The 18,877-nt window shown below is 33.7% G+C and overlaps 2 protein-coding genes and 1 long non-coding RNA gene across 3 annotated transcripts; 2 read left to right on the plus strand and 1 right to left on the minus strand.

Annotated features, from left to right (window-relative positions):
• Positions 1-2,616: 2,616 nt before the first annotated feature.
• LOC123907770 (co-chaperone protein p23-1-like) lies at positions 2,617-5,426 on the plus strand. The gene is made up of 6 exons (XM_045958145.1): positions 2,617-2,770; positions 4,079-4,265; positions 4,508-4,676; positions 4,756-4,793; positions 4,874-4,934; positions 5,050-5,426. The coding sequence occupies exons 1-6, from the start codon at positions 2,766-2,768 to the stop codon at positions 5,163-5,165; spliced, it is 576 nt and encodes a 191-aa protein (XP_045814101.1). The 5' UTR covers positions 2,617-2,765; the 3' UTR covers positions 5,166-5,426.
• A 2,538-nt stretch (positions 5,427-7,964) lies between these two features.
• LOC123907771 (MA3 DOMAIN-CONTAINING TRANSLATION REGULATORY FACTOR 2) lies at positions 7,965-11,193 on the plus strand. Its single transcript, XM_045958146.1, has 3 exons — positions 7,965-8,181; positions 8,808-8,902; positions 9,370-11,193. The coding sequence occupies exons 1-3, from the start codon at positions 7,965-7,967 to the stop codon at positions 11,191-11,193; spliced, it is 2,136 nt and encodes a 711-aa protein (XP_045814102.1).
• Positions 11,194-13,941: 2,748 nt separating this feature from the next.
• On the minus strand, positions 13,942-17,359 carry LOC123907772. The gene is made up of 3 exons (XR_006809380.1): positions 17,242-17,359; positions 17,081-17,154; positions 13,942-14,045 (listed from the first exon to the last, which is right to left on the minus strand). It is a non-coding gene; the product is annotated as an uncharacterized LOC123907772 (long non-coding RNA).
• Between the last annotated feature and the right edge of the window lie 1,518 nt (positions 17,360-18,877).

The raw sequence follows: 18,877 nt of genomic DNA on the forward strand, positions 1-18,877 counted from the left end.
ACTAATTAAAAACATTGACGAAAAATTCTTCAAAAACTAAAAAATATGAAAAAAATCTTCAGTTAAAAAAAATAAAAAAACTTTCTCTAGAATCATCCAAGGTGCCTTGTGTTTTCAATTGAGGGAGATATAAAAAATAAAAATAAAAAACGGAAAAAGGGAGAAAGAGAGGTTTCACGTGAAGGGCTGTAAAAACTAAAAAGGGCCTAAGGGGTAGAGGAAATGGCTTATTCATTCTTTGAGGAAGGTTCACGAGAGAGAAAGGTTTCCTCTCTATGCCCCTTTTCAGTCGACTTTCATCGATCTTCTCCGTCGACTCCGTTCATCTATGTGTTCCTCTACGTTGATTATGTTCATCTTTGTCTACACTCTCATTTCTGTGACGAAGCTTTCAATCAAGTTTATTACAAGAAAACAGCCATTTACCGACAAAAATTACTGGCGGTTTAGGCTCTCTGTACGTTTCTGGCAGCCTAAACCCCCAATAAGTATAAAAAATCGCCAAAAACTAAAAAACTAATATTTAAAGGATTGTCGTCAAACTTACCTGCGGTCCTGGCCGCCAAAAACTTGCTTTTCTGTTAGTGGCGGTCCAGGCCGCCAGAAAACTAAAGGAACGAAACGAGTACTGGATGTCCTGGCCGTCTATAATTGTCTTTTCAGTTGGTGACGGTCCAGGCCGCCAAAAATTTGGCCAGATTTCAAAAAAAAAGTCGTTCGCGCTTTGGAAACTGCCCAGCAGTTACTGTCGGCCTTAGCCGCCACAAATGTGTTGGGAATTTAAAAAAAAATAGCAGTTGTTGTTGTCCTTGGGCTTTGTGGCGGCTTTAACCGCCACTAAGCTCCAAGACACAACTTTTGACCGTTGCCTTCTCCATCTATATATATATATATTTTCATTCACTTCACAACTCTCATTTCCACAATCCATTCTTATCTAAAATTTCTCCAACATCTCTCTAAATATTCTCCAACTCTTTATCATTTCATTCTTGTTCTTCTTCACTTTTGTAAGTATTTCTTTAATATTTATGCAAGTTTAAAAGTTTAATATATTTGATGTTTATATTAAGATAATAAATTGTGTTTATGCTAATAGTTATTTTTAAAATTTTAATGCAGCAAGTCTTATTTTGTTTGGTGATTTGCACGTGAGAGTTTAATTTAGACACCACTCTTCCTCTCCATAAAGTAAGTTCAATTTTTTTTATTTGAACTTTATGAATTGTTTTTTAATATGTTATGTATATTTTTATTAATAGTTGTTTTTCTGTTTTTTATTTAGAGATTCGTGGATGGTTCGTCGGTTGCCGTGGTTCGGAGCTTAGTCTAAATAACTCAAAGTCAGACACTACCCGGTACAACAAGTAAGTAATATTATTTATTTGGCTTAATTAGTCTATTGGTCCCTTAAAGACATTTTATTTTAGGTTTCACAATAATTCCTTAAAGAAAAAAAAAATGTCCGAATTGGTCCCTTAAAGATAACCCGTTAGTCATTATGGTCCTTTCCGTCAATTTTGTCAAAAACCGTTAGTTTTGCAGAGGTCCACCATTACTAAGGGTGTACCACCAACATTCAATTCTGTTTTTCTTCCTTCATCTTCTTCCTTCATTTGTTCTTCATCTTTATCAACATTTTCATAAACTTCAACAACAAAATTTTCAACCCACCATTAGCAACCCACCATTAGCAAGGGTTAGACATCTTCAAAATTCTTCCGGATCTTCAAAGGCTTGCTATTGTTCCAGATAATCAAATTCTTGTTAAGTTCTTCTTAACAAAATTCTTTTTCCAAAACCTAATTATAGGAAATGAATTTTTCCAGATCTTCAAAAGCTTGCATTTGTATTGTTCCAGATCTCCAAAATCTAATTATAGGAAACAAGTTTTTTTTTGTCAAAGGAAACAAATTTTAATTATTATTTTTTACAAGGAAATTGAATTTAAATCCCAAAGATAGAAATTGGTCCCAAATCAAAATATGAGAGTTGCTTTGTTGTTACTGGGCGTATTCCTTGCCCATTTCCTGGAAGGATATGGTTAGAGCAAAGAGGATTTCAAAGGGCAATGTATTGGCAAATGAAGCTAGTGTTGTGTTGGATCTTTAAGAATTCCTCAATTATGTAAGCATTGGTTGAAGTTATGGCGAAGCAACAATTTAGGGATTTTTTAGAAGAATCTGATTTGTGATTTATTTTTTTTACTTTTTTTTTTTTTTTTTTCTTCTGGGTTTTGATGTTTGAAGATATGAGATTATGTTAATGAAGATGACAAAGAAGGGGAGGGAAGAAGATGAAGAACAATTAAATAATATTAAGTGTTGCTAATTCACAGTTAGATACAATGCACCTGAAGGATCCAATGGTGTTGTTTTTAATACAAACATCAAATGGTTAAAATTAAAAAAATTAATGAGGTCTATATATGGTGGACCATCTATAATATTGGTTCATCTTAAACATTTATGGTTAAAAAGTAATGGAAAAGATCATTATGACTAACATGTGTATTTTTAAGGGATCAATCCAGATATTTTTTCTTTAAGGGATAATTATGAAACATAAAATATTTTAAGGGACCGATATACTAATTAAGAAAAAAAAAATTATCAAATAAAAGTAGTCCATTCCACTAAACAGAGAATCTTAAAACTATAGCCCTAAAGTACAAAAGTACAAAGACAACACGAAGCTACTTTGCTTCACCTGAGAAAACCGAACAGATTCTACTCTCTCAACATTTTCTCCACACAATTTTAAAGATGAGGTTCGCTTTTTACTTTTAATTTCTAATAATTTTTGTTTCTTCACAAAATTTTGGAGTAGTCGCACATATATAGTTTTTGTTTAGCTGATAAATATGTTTCGTTATTGTTGTTTAACTTTTATTAATTCCCTTGTACTCTGTTTTTGTGTATCTTTGTTTTTCTTTTTTTCTTTTTTTCTTTTTATATTCTGACTCTTTTTTTATATAGAATCTAATTAGGGTTTAGCATTTTGGTGGAAGAATATTGGATTTTATTAGGAGCAATGGTTTCATTCATGTAGTTGATTGTTATATTTAATTTTTTATCTTAATATGGTTTGTTGTTACATCGCTAATGATTCCATGTAGCATGTGTTTTAAACCCCCCCCTGCTCTGTATTTATTTGATTTTTTGTTAATTTTATGTGTGTCCTGTTGTCTATTTTATGCCTAAACTTACTGGCGATGTCAAATAGCGGTTATAGTGATGTATAATGCTATAGCCAATGAAGAACCAACACTCCTCAAATTAGGGGTGTTATGGTGTCGGACACAGACATTCGTTGGTGCCTGACACGGCACCGACACTTATTATTACATTGGACTATGTCATTTTCTCAAATTATTATCGGTGTCGACGTGTCAGTGTACATGTCGTATCTGGTGTCCGTGCTTCATAGGCTATAGCATAGAGGAATTTGAACACATTGTTATTGTTCTGCAATATGCTATTTAGTACAAAGTGTTGTCAAATAGAGGCTATGGTGGCAATAATGCTGTAGCATAGTGGAGTTTGAACGAACTTCTATTTTCTGCGATTTGTGATTGACAGAAGTCTGCTTACCCCCGCATAGCACATGCTTAAGTTTAGATTTGTAGACATTATTAGTGTGATGTAAGTGATGGAAGTCTTTTGATGGAGATCATGTAATCATATCACAAGGCTGATGCCCATTTTAGACCATGTGGTATTTGTTGAGTATAAATCATGAAAATGTTTTCTTTGGGCCAGAGCTTATGTGACAGATACAATTGTTCATTTTTATTGATGAAACATCTATGTTGGACAAATTGATTTTGAGCCAAAGGTTTGAGGAAGTAAATTTATTGGTTCAGTATTAGAATTTTATTTTAATTAACTAGGTTCAAATTGGTTGAAGCCAATAAAAGATCGTGTTTCCTTTGTTATGACCCTGTGACTTACTAATATGTGCAAAACGTTTATGAAATTGTGTCATGATTTGTTCTTCTGTCATTGTGGTATTATATGAAGTGGAAATTTTAAATATGTTTGTAGATCTCTAAATTCTTTTGAATTTTATAATACAGCCGCCATCCAACTGTCAAATGGGCCCAGAGGTCTGATGAACTGTACATTACAGTTGAGTTACCTGATGCTCAGGATGTGAAGGTCAAACTTGAGCCGGAGGGGAAATTTTACTTCTCGGCCACTGCTGGTGCAGAGAAGATACCATATGAAATCGACATTGATCTGTTTGACAATATTGACGTTAATGTAAGGGCCACATAGTAAATTTTTTATCAGAAAATATTGGTATATTAGTTGTTATCTATGAAGCACTGTCACGAACACCGGACACAACACTAATGTGTCGGTGCTACTAGGTTGATATGCTAGTATTTTTCCTTTCTGTGGTTTGAACCCTGGTGTTTTAACTCTTTCAAACCAGTTGATGGTTATCGGATCGTATCTTTTCCCACTTGACTTGTAATTGATGTGTTAATATGTCTTCTCAGAATAGCAAAGTCAGTCCTAGTTCGAGACATATCTGCTACTTGGTGAAAAAGGCCGAGGACAAATGGTGGGACAGATTATTGAAGCAGGGAGGGAAATCTCCTACCTTTCTTAAAGTTGATTGGGACAAGTGGGTTGATGAAGATGAAGATGATGAGCAAGCTGCCAAACGTTAGTTATTTCAAAAGTATCTCTGAATTTTACGTTTATTTTTTCATCGATTTGTCTCATTCGCAATTTTGTTTTTCAGCTGGATCTGATATGGACTTCGGTGACATTGACTTTTCTGTAAGTACTGTGGCTCCATCGATATTTTAATGCCCTATAGCTTTTGCATTCTCTTAACAAATAGTTCACTTTTCATGCAGAAATTGAACATGGGAGGTGGTGGAGGAGACTTGGATTTTGGTGCTGAAGACGATGACGATGGTAAGTAGATGCTATGTTTTCCAAAATTTTAAGGCTTATATTTTCCTTTGCTTAGTTTACTTTGCCACGGCTGTAATTGAGTTTTGAGTCCTTGATCTGTTTTTTTTTTTACCAGATGATGAGAGTGATTCAGAAGAGGAGGATACAGAACAAGCATCTTCTGGCACTGAGCTCGATGCAAAAGACACGGTCGGCGGCAATACAAATGGTGCGCCCGACACTAAAGCATAAAAACTTTGAGATAGCTTTGATCGACTGTGCAAGGAGAATTATTCTGAAAGCTTTGAGGGGTTAACTGGTTTTTCAGCTTCGAGGGGTTAACTGGTTTTTCGGTGCTGACATGTATGCTTCGTTTTTGGTGTTTGCCCCTGGAATTTTTTAAGGTGATTGACATATGAGATGCCCCTGAGAATGTTATTTATTTGTTTTTGTTGGAGTCGACAACACATTGGTGAAGATTATTGATACATTGATATTATCTATTATTCTTAATTACTGTGTGTTGTTAACTATTATTCTATATTTATGTCAAATCAGATAAATCTCAAAATCCTTACTCTGGAGTTTATATCTCTGATTTTATCTTTCAATTATAACATAGATTTGATAATGATTGATCTAACATAAACAGGCAAAACCCAGATTTGAAGATTACAAATACTTTTCAAAGTTAAAGAAAGACTGATAGAGATTATGATTATGGGTTATTTATCAACTACTCTTATCTTTGATTTCAAAACAATGTGACACTAACCTCCCAGTCGAGGTTAAGGGGCTAACGTGCATGTAGATTATATCCCTGATCCTGGTCTCGATGCTATGACCACAAACCACATTTTGACGTATTGTCCGTTTTGGGTGAGCCATCACAATTTTGTCTTTTGCGAAAGGTGTGTCATTGAGTTGAAGAGTGTAAGTGTTGTTTATAAACTTTCGGAACAAATACTATTCGAAGCATAATCTGACACTAGATATGCGCACCTCTCTCAACCAAGATTCAAACTTTGTTTCGCCACATCGTAAGAGTCTACTTCATTCCGTTGGACCCAACTATCATTGGTTAACTCACCTAATTTTTTTATTTTTTTTTGTGAAACCTGCCTTTTTTTTTATTACCATGATGTTGGTACGAAGTCTTCACTGTCTTTAGTGATAACTAATCTCCGTCGGGAAACCTGTGGGACACACATGGTGAGTTCTCCACTCCCAGTAGAATTTTCTCTATATACATGAATCAAAATAATCAAAGCCCTTACCACGTGTTTAAGGGGACGAAAATTCTTACCGCTTCGACCGTTTTGTAACTCACCTAAAATTTTATTAAAAAAATAAATCATAAATGATATGTAACATTCACTTGGTCTTGATGGTTTTTTCCTATGCCGTCTCTATAGGCAAAACATGTAAAGGTGTAGCATTTTAAACGTGACAAACTCATTCAACATTCCATATATATAATTTCATACCACACATTACATTACAAACTCCTAAAAGCTTGCAACCACCTTTCAAACACTCTTCATTCTCTCTTTGTTTCACTACCAAACAAAAGAGAGAAAGAAAAAAAAAAAACAAAATAATAACTGTTAGTAATAACTGCCATAACTTCCATGTTAGAAAAATTAAAATCAAAATGTCACATAGTTTCAACCCAAAAAAATTGGCCACTGCATGATCTCTTTGAAGACATAGTTAAAGGTAATTCTAAATCTTTGTGTTGAATATACGATGTTTTGAAATATTCATTAGTTTTTTATGTGCATATTGGTGTAAATCATTAGTTTTGTTTTTGAAATTGTAGAACCCTATCAACTTTGTCTCTAAAATGAATGAAATTTCAAAGTATCATAAAATTGATAATTCTCGATTGCATTAGTTTCTTTGAGACAATTTCAGATTTTAGATTGGTTGATTGATCTAAATAAAGGACTAATGTGATAGAGTTATTTCAATTTATGGCTTATTTTAAATTTCCTAAGTAGGCGAAGCACAAACACTCATCGAATTAGGCATATCTTGGTGTCAGTGTCCGTGCTTTCACATGTTTGTGTATCTCGGACCTAATTGCTAAATGTATCTAAAAAAGTCTCTCATGCCATCTGAACAATTGTATGGAAGGGGATAAAATATGTTTTCTTAAAAAAATATACATTCTTCTTTCTCTACCAAATTAAATGGTGCATATTAGAGAATTTATAAGATAAAAATACTCTGGTAATTTAAGATCTATTTATACCTAATTTTGTCACGACTCACGACATCAAGTTGGTTGATGAATTTTCTGGGTTATTGTTTGTTTTTAATTTTTGTAATCCTCACGATTTTTTTTTTGGCTTTCACCACCAGTTTAATCTGGTTCGGGGGTCAGTTCTGGCATCAAGTGGTTCCAGCCCCCTCCCGATCGCAGTTGCGGGGATCGAACCGTGGTCCTCCCTACCAAGTTCAGCGCCAATCACCACTGAACCAACTAACGATTGGTTTAATCCTCATGATTTTGTCTTTAGTTAAAAGACGCCTGATTTGATTGAGGAGAGTGAGTGTTAGGAAACTATCCTAAGCCTTGTTTCTTAAGTAATGTGGAGATTGGAGAGTTTGCTACCCATTTGGGTCCCACAAGGCTCGAGGGATTAGTCTCTGCAGTTGCGCGTAGAGGATATTTGGTTTACATAAACAAAAACAAAAAAAAAACATTGATGATTTAGGCCTTTGACCCTTTTGTTTATAAAAAAATTTGAATTTATGATTTTGTTATAATAGCACTTAGTATTCTGGTCAATTTGTTTCATTTCATTTGTGTACATGCAAATTTATGCCTATGTTTGGTAATTTGGTATGATCATTGTATGACAGAAGAAAAATGGATCACAATCAATGGAACAATGCAAAAAGAAAAGATTGAATCAGAAAGTTGATTAGAGATTGGAGTCTCTTCTAACATACCATTAAATGAGTATCTGATTTATTATGAAGACGATGCTCATTTTTATATGGTTTATGTGAATTTACATTAAAAGTTTTGAGAAAATTGCAATGGATTTCAATGATGGCTATGTATCGAAAGAGCACCTTGAGCTTCATCGATCTGCTGCCGAAAGTGTTGATCCGGTATCAGTTTCTCCTTTGCAACTTTCTTCTCCAAAGTCACCGAAATCTCCAAGGTCTCCAAAGGCGCAAGTTAAGGGCAACAATTTAAGTCCAAAAAATAATAAGCAATCACATTCGTCGAAAGATGGACGTCCAAAGAAAGGTGGAGTTTTGTTTTTTACCGATTGTTTTCATTACAAATTTTCGCTTCTAAATACTTGATAACTTCTTCGAGTAAGTAGCTACCGCAAAATATATGAGATAAGTGATAACTTTACATCATAAGTTTCTCAACACTTAGCGTGAATCTATTTCGATATGATCCTATCTTGAATCCGGATTCATTATGATGAATCACAGTTGATTATGATAAATCCCGCTCATTCTAAGGAATCACCGCATGAATTTAGTGTAATGAGCCCCCTCACTTTGTATAGGAAACCAATTTTCTTTTGTCATTTGATTTATGACTTGAATCTTGAATTATTTGATGTTTATATATGATATATCAGATTATAATTTCGCTATGTCATTTGTTTTAACTTGAAAATAGGTCAAATGCATTCAGGAATCCTTTAAGTTTTGCGTTTGTAACACTTATGTCCTTTAAGTTTTTTAGGTAACAGCCAAATCCTTAAAGTTGTTTAGGTAACAAATAGATCTTTTACGTTCTTTAAGTAACAAATATCATATTTTCATTGGTAATGTAACTTTCGATTCACGATTTGATAGTAGCATGATTGTCATAACTTACATCAGGGTCCATTTTATCCTGCTCTCATTGTGCAGGTGGCTCTGGAGGTAAAGGAACCTGGGGTGGATTGCTTGATACAGATGACGGAAACTCTGTTGACCCCAATGACCCAAACTATGACAGCACTGAGGTAGGCTGTTAACATTTAATCATTATTATAGCAGATTGTATTATAATTGCTTAAATCAGTGTCCTGGTGTCGGACTCGCCTCGGTGTCGGGCGCTGACATGACATCACAACTTATAATTACTTTAAATTGTATCATTTTTTTATTATCAATGACGACATGTCAGTGCTTGTATCGTGTCTGGTGTCCGTGTCAGTGTTCGTGCTTCATAGGTTAGTACAAAGTATGGTCAAATAGCGGCTATAACAGTAGAATTTGAACAAACTGCTATTTTATGTGGGCTGCACTCGACGACACTGTATCAAATATTTTGCTTTAGAACCATAGTATAGCTGGATTTGAACAAAATGCTATTTACCCCAATCTACGATTGACAACACTAGATCAAAATTTTGGTGGCTTAATTTGTTAAAATATGGATTTCTTTTGTGATATACTAACACCAGTGCAAGTATATATTGTTTTGTAGGAGTTAGATGATTCAACCGAAAAGAAAAAGAACATAGCATTGGAAGAGTACAAGAAAAAAGCTACTATAATAGTGGAAGAATACTTTGCAACTGATGATGTTGTTGCAACAATGACTGAACTTAGAGAAGTTGGAAAACCAGAATACAGCTACTATTTTGTCAAAAAGCTCGTCTCAATGTCGATGGATAGACATGACAAAGAAAAAGAAATGGCTGCAATTCTCTTATCTGCACTTTATGCCGATGTAATTCACCCGTCACAAGTTTACAAAGGATTCACCAAACTAGTCGAATCGGCTGATGATTTGATCGTAGATATACCGGACACGGTCGATATTCTTGCGCTTTTCATAGCTAGAGCTGTGGTTGACGACATTCTTCCACCAGCATTTTTGAAGAAACAGATAGCAAACTTACCAGATGATTCTAAAGGAGCTGAGGTCTTAAAGAAAGCTGAGAAAAGCTATTTGACAGCACCTTTACACGCCGAAATCATCGAGCGGCGTTGGGGAGGTAGTAAGAATACAACGGTTGATGATGTGAAGGCAAGGATAAACAATTTCTTGAAAGAATATGTAGTAAGTGGTGACAAGAAAGAAGCTTTTAGATGCATTAAGGACTTAAAAGTTCCTTTCTTCCATCATGAAATAGTGAAAAGAGCTCTTATAATGGCGATGGAAAGGCGACAAGCAGAAACGCCGTTACTAGACTTATTGAAAGAAGCAGCTGAAGAAGGTTTCATCAACACAAGCCAAATGTCAAAAGGGTTCAGCAGGTTGATTGAAACAGTCGACGATTTATCGCTTGACATACCGAACGCGCGCGGAATACTTCAACAACTAATGTCGAAAGCCGCGTCCGAAGGTTGGTTATGTGTTTCATCACTAAAATCACTTACAATTGAGCCTGAAAAGAACACAATACAGGAAAACGTTGCACGGAGTTTCAAGATGAAAACACAATCCATCATTCAAGAGTACTTTTTATCAGGCGATATATTTGAAGTGAATAGTTGTTTAGAACAAGAGAACAACAAAAACTGTGGTGAACTAAATGCAATCTTTGTTAAGAAGCTAATAACTTTAGCAATGGATAGAAAGAATCGAGAAAAAGAAATGGCTTCTGTGTTACTTTCATCGCTTTGTTTTCCACCCGATGACGTTGTGAATGGTTTTGTGATGCTAATTGAATCAGCACATGATACTGCATTAGACAATCCTGTGGTTGTTGAAGATCTTGCAATGTTTCTAGCAAGATCAGTAGTCGATGAAGTTTTAGCGCCGCAACAACTTGAAGATATAGGAACACAATGTTTAAGTCAAGATTCAATTGGAAACAAAGTGCTTTTAATGGCTAAGTCATTGCTAAAAGCAAGATTAGCCGGTGAAAGAATCTTGAGATGTTGGGGAGGGGGTGGAAGTAGCAAACCAGGATGGGAAATCGAAGATGTTAAAGATATGATCGGAAAATTGTTGGAAGAATATGAATCTGGTGGTGATATAAGAGAAGCTTGTAGATGCATGAAAGAGTTAGGAATGCCATTTTTTCATCATGAAGTTGTTAAGAAAAGTTTGGTGAAAATTATTGAAAAGAAAAATGAGAGATTATGGGGTTTACTTAAAGAATGTTTTGATTCTGGATTAATAACTATGAATCAAATGGTTAAAGGTTTTGGAAGACTTGAAGAAACTCTTGATGATTTAGCTTTGGATGTTCCTGATGCTAAGAATCAATTTGGATTTTATGTTGAAAAGGCAAAGAATGAAGGATGGTTGGATAGTTCATATTGTTTCAACAATGCTATAGAGAATGGCACATGCTAAGTTTTGTTGAAATTTTTTTTTGGTTATCTTTGTTTCTAAATTTACACTTAAATTAGATGAAGGCATAAGTTAGCATGATCCATTGATTCATTACTATTTAACTTGTAGCAAACATGAAATTTATTTACACAATATTGTTTTTTGTTTCATTTTGCTTCTTGGTTTGCCTCTTTTTAATTGGTGCTTACAAGAGTTGAAATTGCTGCTAGATTAGTTATTTTAATTAATGAATTACAATGTTTAGTTATCCTGTTATATTTCATGAGCGGTCAGTGTCCTCCGTGTTTTGTTATTTATTTGTTGTCTCGTTGGACGGTTAACCTAGAACCTTGAAAAGCTAGACGACAAGTGAGGGTACCGTCTAAAATTTCCTACAAATCTTATTTCCTTAACTATCTGTTAGTTATCATAGATCGTTAAGGTACACACATTCTTACCCTTTTCTATCTTGTAACAAAAAAAAACACATTCTTACCCTTTCTCACAATTATATGAAAATCTTTCTTTTCTTTTCCTTTCCTTTGCTTTTTGTTTTTCTTTTTTATAATTTCCGTAATGTAACTTGTTAGACACACAAAATAAGTTATCTTCTTCCAATCGAATATTCTTCATACAAAATAGTCAGGGATCCAACCTCTGATGACTTGCTTAGACACCAAAATCTTAAATCACTTTGTCGACATCTCATCATTTTCTTGCCACGTAATACAATTTGCGCGACATCATTCATTTTTCTTATGTGGAGCTCTATATTGCATTGTTGTACTACGTCCATATTCATATTTTGTTATTCCTATGGATGGATTAGAGAGAGTGAGTCTTTAAGTCTTCAGATTAATCTTCAAGTTGATGTTGAGACAAATTAACGATGACGATGCTCAGACTACCTTTTTGTTAGGACACTCATTTGAACCATTTTGTTAATTCATTGTAGTATTAAAAGAGACTCTAAGACCGCATTTACCAAATTGTAAAAAGCAATGGATTCAAATGACTTAATCATCTCTAACCTATTTTAAATCGCCAATTTTACAATTTTGTTTGATAATCCAAATATATGTTCAGCACTAGTTAGGAACCCGTGCAACGCACGGGCGAGGACGATTGTATTATCTGATTATATACAACACTTAGACAATTGGTTGTTAATATAGCACAACCATATAAAAAAGACATATAATAATATAATTATTGTTATAGTTAAAACCTATATCAACAAACAAACAATAACTTAAGAGTATCCAGAAAATAGTTAGATAAATGTCAATTAACATAATACAACTATATTATAAGCAAAAATATAATACAAAATTCGTCCTAACATTATTTATAATTTAAATTAATAAAATAGTTAGATAAATGTCAATTGACATAATACAACTATATTATGAGCAAAATATAATGCAAAATTTGTCCTAACATTATAAACATAATATATATGCATAAACATAACCCTTTCGGGACGCCTTCCCTTCAAGTGACCCTAATTCATTTACCTTATCAATAGTCTATACTATAGTCTCCCGTGTTATAATAATTGAACAATAAAGAGTGACACAAATTGATTTAGTTGAAATTAGAACAATCCCCGTGGATACGATTTATTTTATTACTTAGTAATAGTTTGGTACAATTTTCAAATTATTCATCAAGTTTTGGTGCGGTTGCTGGGAATTGTTGATTAATTACATTGCGTTTAGGATTTTATTTTATTATTCTCAGTGGAAAAAAAATAGTCATTCTAATTTCTAGTCATTCTATTTTTTTACTGCACACTGCTATTGAGGTATCTTCTGGTTGCTTATGCTTGGTAAAGCAACAAGATATCTTATTTTCGATTCTCAAATCGAGAAGACCGTGAAGGCAAACAAGAAAAAAGCAAGGTTAACACGGTTAGCTGAGCAAGAGCTAACTGAATCATCAGCAAAAATTTCTTCAGACAAAGAGTCTTAGTGTGAAGAAGAAGCTATTGTCGCAAAACTAATGCGGGACATATTTCGATGAGGTTCCAACATGTGAATCTCGTAACTTTTGACATCAAGAATGTGGTTCTCACCCGACTGAGGGATAACCAATTTGATGGTGTGCAATTCGAGATCCTTAGGAGCATCTCTCCCGTTTTTACAAGACTTGCATGATGTGTCGTCCTGATGGGTTTAGTCAAAGTAAATTTAGGATGATTGGGTTTACTCTGGTTGGTAGAGAAAAAGATTGGTTGCAGTGCATTCGATCCAAGTGGTACCATTAATATTTGGAAAGAATTAGAAGATGAGTCCTTGTATGAAGTATATGAGCGGTTCAAGTTATTGTGAGGAAGTGTCCTAATCATGGCTTCGACGACATAGAACAGATGCAGATATTCACCAAAGGTCTGGGAATGCAAACCAAAATTTGATTGATCCCTCGATACGCTCGCAAGTGCACAAGTACATCATCGTAATAAAAAGAGTATCGCATACAGAAGGACTTGTAAGAAAAGAGGTATATGATACTAAAATTTATAAGATTGGCTAAATAGTAATAAGATGAGAATGGTATTGATTTGGTTTGGTTTTTATGAGAAATATCAAGCAAAACAAGGCAAATAAAAAGATATGATTCTAATAAAAATCACCCCAGGATCACAAATTTCATCACATGACATTTTAAAACAAATTACAAATAACCACTTGCAATTGTCTCCTCTCGAGTGCAATTAACAGGGTGCCCTGCGAAAATAAGCTGGAGATCCTCGCATACCCCTAGACGAACGGTAAGCACAATATGCTTGTCGTAGTCTAGAGGGTCAGGACATACATCGACTTTTCCGTTCGGTGCTTCATTTTCTTGTCCTAAGTTTAACAACAAATACACTATAGCATATGATATAACTTGGTAGTGATTACAATCAACAAATGCATAAGCTAGAATGCTATGTTACTGGATGGTTTCTCTCCCAACCCCCCTCAATTCTTTTCTACCCCCTGAATTTCCGTTTTTGCCCCTGGGGGGTACTGCGGTTTATACGAACCGAAATAAGCTGACATGCTGATAAATTTCGGTAACCACTTACCGAAATCTGGGACATTTCGGTTCGCAAGTACCGAAACAATTATTTCGGTAAATTTCTACCGAAAATGGCCTAATTCCAGCGACCAACGTACCGAAATCTAGGACATTTCGGTTCGCAGATACCGAACAAGCTGATATTCGGTTTTTGTGTACCGAAAACGCTAATGTTCGGTTTGCAGTTACCGAAATGGTCTAATATTTGGCTTCGGTGAATACGAACCGAAGTTTTTTGGCAAAAATGTTTCAAACCGCAAGGGCAAACTTGGATTTTTGGGGGGTAGAAAAGAATTGAGGGGGGTTGGGAGAGAAACCATCATGTTACTGGGTTATAATAATGTAATGGGCCTTTTGATAATAGTTGGACTTGAGGTTGTTTAGCCTTTTATGTTTAGTACCAATTGTAAGAATCCAATTGTAATAGTAACTATTATACTCAGATGCTTTTGATCATTCTATTAGAAACTCTAGCCTCCTTTGTTTGGTTATATCGTTATTGTTAACATGATATCATGTTATGTGCTCTGATACCATGTTAACAATGAAAAACTATTAGTTATGGTTCTTTGTCTATTAATACCAAACAAATTGGAATAAAACCAAATCAATTCAAAAAAAATCAAGGAGGATCAAAATAATTTCTATTGTTAACCCTAAGAATTTGTTAATTGTAACTTATTTGTTTCTTTCCTTGTGATGTATTTGTAGAATGAATGTTGAGGGTGTCATATCAAAAGTGAAGGAATTGCTTAAAGGGCACAAAAAATTATTATTAAAATTTAATACGTTTTTGCCAGATGGTATATGACAAAAACGTATTAAATTTTAATAATAATTCTTCGTGCCCTTTAAGCAATTCCTTCACTTTTTATATGACACTCTCAACATTCATTATACAAATACATCACAAGGAAAGAAACAAGTAAGTTACAATTAACAAATTCCTAGGGTTAACAATTGAAATTAATTTGATCCTCCTTGAATTTTTTTTGAATTGATTTGGTTTTGTTCGAATTTGTTTGGTATTAATAGACAATGAACCGTAACGATACAAATTTTATGTTTACCTGAATGAAATTGTTCACTAGCTTACTATTTGTTGTTTTAGTTAAAGGTACATTTGTGTATATTATATCAGTTAGCCATTGGGTTTAAAAGACAAAAACAAGAAACAACAAAATTTTGTTGTACTATTCTTCTATTTCTTCTATTTCCTATGATGTAAGTATTAATTAGTATTTCTTTAAAGTTTTGGAAGAGAGATGTATTATCCAATAATAGGATTGCAAACGTGTATATGGGGTTGTTGAAGGGACTATATACGTACTAGTTCACTATACAAAATGTTGGAATATCAATTCAAAACTTACGAGGTACTAAAGTTATTGGTACATGAGGTGGTAACAATTTGCAATGTAAATGTAATGGTCGGTCAAGGTTTTGTTCCCAAAAAAACTCAGATTAATGAGGAGAGCAGTGGAGGACTCAGTGGTGGAACAGTGGAAGGAATTATCGGTTGTGGATATGACAACAATGGAAGAGGTGTGCCTACAAAAATCATGACGCCCAAGTCGTGATAAGGTGGAGGCTATGTTAGAGTGAAGTGCACCTTGTGAAGTTATGAAGGGGTGATTTTATAGTCAATTGTGAGGTTGTGAATGGATGATTATATAGTCAATCCCACATCCATTGACTTTAAAATCACCCCTTCACAACTTCACAAGGTGCACCTCACTCTAACCTAATCTCCACCTCAAATATATATATATATTGACTTAAGTGTTAGAATAACTTTTGCAGATATACCTCATTCCACCGCAAAGAATTCCTTACACCGGTCCACCATTGTGAATCCTCCTCCTCCTCAATCTCTGAATTTTGTTCATAATAGTGTTTATGAGGTCAATCACTTTTAAGTCACTAAAAAAAATATCAACGTTCAATTATTCTCAATATTGGGTTGGCAACTGCTCGTGCATGGTGCAAGTTTTGGAAATAGTATTTCACCATTTTATTACAAAAAAAATTTAATCATAAAATTTTAAAAAAATCTCTAAAAAAAAACTATTTTAAATAGTTTTTAATAAAAATCATTTTTAAGAGATAATTTTTTAAAATATTGTGATTTTTACTAAATTAAAATCTTTAACATGAAATATTTAAGATATGGAATGTCAAAATCACTCTTTTTATTTATAAAAAGATGAATTTAAAATAACTTTTACTACTTTTAATCAAATTATCATAAAAATTATTTTTAAACATACACAAAAAACACGTTTTTTTAAGTTAAACAAAGGCACCCCCGTTATTGAATCACCTTCCTCCCTTGTTTGCAACTCTTGATTGACTATTTCTGAAAAACTTGTTCCTCTTTTTCATATGATTCCAATCCAACATCGTATATGATTAAGATGAAACTTTATTCATAATATTTCTTCTGTTTTTATGAAATTTCTTTGGACGTAGAAATCACCATATTTAATTCAAAAAAAATTATCACGTTTTTATCGTTATATAAGTCACAAGCATGATGAGAGTCAAGGGATACAAATAAAATTAGTATAAAGTTTTGTGTGATTTTTTCTTTCCCTTCCATTTTTTTATATTATTTATTTAGTCTCGGCATATTTATATATATAGTCTCTTAATTATTTAAATTTATTTTCAATCACTTTATTTTATTTGACCAAATTTTTAAGTGTTTTTTTTTTTAATCAATTATTTTAGTACACAAGACATTAACAAAAAATCAACAGATCTAACAAATCTAAAAAACAATTTGACACGAAAAAAAAATAGATCTAATTAATAAGATATATAGAGCAAGATGACTAACCTGAATCGAAGTTGTGGAAGAAAAAATCTTGTTGTGATAGTCTCGAGTTGAGATTTTTTGCATCGCTAGTAGATCTAGTAGAGTCAAACAATACAAATTTTAATAGGAGAAAAAAAAACATAAAATAGATGCAATTATAATGACAAAGCATGATAAAAAACCTGAATCAAAGTTATGTGTGAGACAAGATCTTAATATTACGGTTTTGAGTTGATATTTGTTGCATCGATTGTAGATCTAGTAGACACCAAAAAAATACAAACTTTAATAGGAGAAAATAAAAACTAACATAAATGGAAATGGATCATGTGCAGTCGAATTTTCAATCAGTCGTTTTATAGCCGATCGATCACAATCGGACGATTTAGATAAATCCAATTAATAAATACAGTTTTAAATCCAAAAATTCGAATGCATGGAATCCTGGTCCAACATAAATGCAGTTAATATGATGGAATAAGATGAATCACCTGTGTTTTTCCATGAACGGCGGTGTGTGTGTGTGTGTGTGAGAGAGAGAGAGGGGGGTTGGGGGGGTGGGTGGGTGCGTGGGTGAGTGGGTAGAGAGAGAAAGGGATAAATCATATGAGATTTTTGAGAACGGTGCTGCTCTTTGGAATTATAATGTCGAGCACAGCCGAATATTTATAGAATTTTAGGGTTTAGCTAGATTAACTTTTTACATTTTAGAGAGAGAGAGATCATAGAAGTTTAGGGTTTAGCTAGATTAAGTTTTTACATTTTAGAGAGAGAGAGATGGTATGAAATTTTGTAGAACGCGCTACAAAGTTTGTAGAACGGCGCTGCTCTTTGGAATTATAAAGGTGAGCGCAACCGAATATTTATAAGGAATTTATGAAATGAAGAATTAGGGTTTAGTTAGGTTAAGTTTTTACATTTTATAAAATCATATAATTTTATAATGTAAAAATTAAAGTAAATATATTTTTTTAGAGAGAAAGTCATATGACATACATGTGCTTAAATTATTGGCTTTTACCACCAGTTTAATCTGGTTCGGGGTCAATTCTGACATCAAGTGGTTTTAGCCCTCTCATGTGCTTAAATTAGTTAGTCACTTACAATGCCATTATTATGTTCATAGTATTTATTCGATAATTTAGGAAATTTTGTTGTTGCATCGGATTGGGCTAAGCCCAATCCATTAACGGACCCGATCACCCGAAGTCACTAGCTTCAGAGCAAACCACAACATGTGCAAGCCTTAGAGGTACACCCAAGACGGACCACGATCCAATCAGAAGTGTATTATGAAGATCACTCTCTATGAACAATTGTCCTCTGAGACAGTTGTCCATTTAGGGTTTTGAGTAGGGGTGGCAAACCGGGTCCGATACTCCTGGCCGACCCGTTTAACTCGCCATTTTTTACGGGTTGAGCCTAAATTTTGAGCTCGATGAAACTCCCTAACCCAATATTCAATTTATTTTAATAAAAGAATGCTTTTTTCAAAAACTACGCAGCGGATAAAAAATAACTTTAAGACTTGAAGTCAAAATGAATTATAAAATATTGGTTCAAGGTGTTACATTCTTCATTAAAAACTCTACTAATAAAATTAATTAGTAATCATCACTTATACAAAACTCTTTTATAAAATATACACCTTTAATTTAAATAAAACAACAACAACAAATAAAGACTCTATGAACTCTTCCCCGTGTCACAATCAGAGTGAAGTTTTTACCAACAACTTAAACACCAGCAAACATACAACCTGAGAACCAGAACCCCCAACAATTCAGCACAAACACAACAAAAGATTAGATAACACAA

The sequence above is a fragment of the Trifolium pratense genome, linkage group LG2 (genome assembly GCF_020283565.1).
Source record: "Trifolium pratense cultivar HEN17-A07 linkage group LG2, ARS_RC_1.1, whole genome shotgun sequence".
NCBI lineage: Eukaryota > Viridiplantae > Streptophyta > Magnoliopsida > Fabales > Fabaceae > Trifolium > Trifolium pratense.

Coding starts and splice junctions, on each gene's coding strand:
- LOC123907770 (XM_045958145.1), top strand. Junction 4,266..4,507: donor TTGACAATATTGACGTTAAT/GTAAGGGCCACA, acceptor ATGTCTTCTCAG/AATAGCAAAGTCAGTCCTAG. Junction 4,794..4,873: donor TCGGTGACATTGACTTTTCT/GTAAGTACTGTG, acceptor CTTTTCATGCAG/AAATTGAACATGGGAGGTGG.
- LOC123907771 (XM_045958146.1), top strand. CDS start 7,965: ATGGATTTCAATGATGGCTATGTATCGAAAGAGCACCTTGAGCTTCAT. Junction 8,182..8,807: donor AGATGGACGTCCAAAGAAAG/GTGGAGTTTTGT, acceptor CTCATTGTGCAG/GTGGCTCTGGAGGTAAAGGA. Junction 8,903..9,369: donor CAAACTATGACAGCACTGAG/GTAGGCTGTTAA, acceptor ATTGTTTTGTAG/GAGTTAGATGATTCAACCGA.